This window comes from Gregarina niphandrodes (genome assembly GCF_000223845.1).
Source record: "Gregarina niphandrodes unplaced genomic scaffold scaffold00217, whole genome shotgun sequence".
NCBI lineage: Eukaryota > Apicomplexa > Conoidasida > Eugregarinorida > Gregarinidae > Gregarina > Gregarina niphandrodes.
Window position 1 is genome coordinate 859 of NW_011645977.1, and position 1,850 is coordinate 2,708.

The window sequence follows — 1,850 nt, forward strand, 5'->3', positions numbered from 1 at the left end:
TTATCCCACCTTTGCGGACGCGGCCGTAACCTCGAGCGGTACGCTTCGCGTAAGATCTCACCCGTCCTCCGTAACGCGGCATCTCTAAATCTTCCTAAAGCCTGATTAGCGGTATCCACTCCGTAATCAACGATAGTATCAACAGTAGACTGTTTGGATATATCACCACCAGACAATAAACTATTGACTGCGTTTGCAACCTGTAAACCTGTTCCAATAGCAGACCCAGCGGCACCAATACCAAACAAAGCGGGAGCAAATTCTATTAAAACCGGTAACGCTTGAGCCCAAAGACTAAGCGACATAAACCTTAAAAAGGTGCAGTGTGTGCTAACTTGCACCTAGGGCGACACACGACACACATATATGGGTAATACTATACCATATATGTGTACCATGTGTATGAAAAAAAATTAGCCCTAAGGAGCCTTGGCTTAAAACCTCTAAACCCTATAAACCTAAACCCCAAAGGATTTTCCGCCCCATTAAAAAAAAGTGTGTGTACAAACACGCGCACCAATTTTAAAACTAAATATGCCAGGACAACATCACCAACCACGTGGAAGAGCCTTCTGCTTCACTGCCTTCTATGATACGCCACCGACAATAATAGGATATCAATACATCATATACCAACGAGAAATCTGTCCATCTACAGGAACTCTACACTGGCAAGGATTCATATACTTTACAAATCCAAGAAGTTTCAATGCTGTCAAGCAATTAATGGGTGGCCTTACCCACATCGAATTCGCAATGGATATTCCCAAATCAATTGAGTACTGCAAGAAGCAGGAAACAGCAGTTCCTGATACACAATTCGAAGACGGAACACCTCCACCAAGCGCACTACCACCAGGCTGGTGGCAGCAATTAACCATCCAATCACTATGGGAAGATCACCCAGAATGGATGCTAAAACACTATGCCGGAGTACTAGCATACCACAAAACCAAAAAGGTAGTGAAATTCGCGAGGCAAAAGCCTAACGTCACAATACTATGGGGACCTCCCGGAACTGGAAAAAGCCACTTGGCCAGAAGCCTATCAGACGATTACTACATCAAGCCTAGCGGACCATGGTGGGACGGCTATCACGGCCAAAATACCGTCATATTTGACGACTTCTACTCCTCTGAAAAGTACTGCGACTTACTCAGATGGCTCAGCGAAAACCCCATCAGGGTCCCCATCAAAGGCTCAACTACCGACCTCGAAGCAACGAACTTCATATTCACATCCAACCAAAATCCAGACTCCTGGTACCCACAAATCGAGGACAAGTCTGCACTGAAAAGAAGAATTACAGAAATAATACACATGGAAACACCATACTGTTCTGAGTAAAACACAGTTTTCAAATAAAAACAACTAAAGCTATCTAATTAACACTTTCACCCTCCTCAACAGGCAAATCAGCCCCTAAATTACTCCCAATATCCTCATTACCAATAGAAACACCAGCATTATTCGGATTAATCGGCCCAGACTCATCTAGCTTACCACCCAGACACTTACGACCCTTCAAAGCAATAGTCAACTTCAACTCTACATCAACAGTCACCCTGGAATTAGTAGGCCCATCAACATAGAAAAAACCAATAGACTGCTGAGCGGCAAACTTACCTGATTCCTTACCAGTATCATCACGCTCAAATCCATCTATAGGTAACCAAGGAGGAGACCCAGGCTTAAAGAACTCAATAACTTGCTCAATACCACCTTTGGGATCACGATTGTCATAATGGAAACGCTGACTCACAGGCACACAATTACGAACATACTTTGAGGTCCAATTATCACCAACAAGAATAGCAGACGCCATCTGCCTGGGATGAGTCATTGGCTCA

The 1,850-nt window shown here is 44.1% G+C and overlaps 2 protein-coding genes across 2 annotated transcripts; one reads left to right on the plus strand and one right to left on the minus strand.

Annotated features, from left to right (window-relative positions):
* Window positions 1–534: 534 nt before the first annotated feature.
* Window positions 535–1,347, plus strand: GNI_226050 (replicase; the record flags this gene model as incomplete). Its single annotated transcript, XM_011135633.1, has 1 exon — window positions 535–1,347. One exon carries the CDS (start codon window positions 535–537, stop codon window positions 1,345–1,347), a length of 813 nt encoding a protein of 270 aa, XP_011133935.1.
* Window positions 1,348–1,381: 34 nt separating this feature from the next.
* On the minus strand, window positions 1,382–1,825 carry GNI_226060 (hypothetical protein; the record flags this gene model as incomplete). Its single annotated transcript, XM_011135634.1, has 1 exon — window positions 1,382–1,825. One exon carries the CDS (start codon window positions 1,823–1,825, stop codon window positions 1,382–1,384), a length of 444 nt encoding a protein of 147 aa, XP_011133936.1.
* Between the last annotated feature and the right edge of the window lie 25 nt (window positions 1,826–1,850).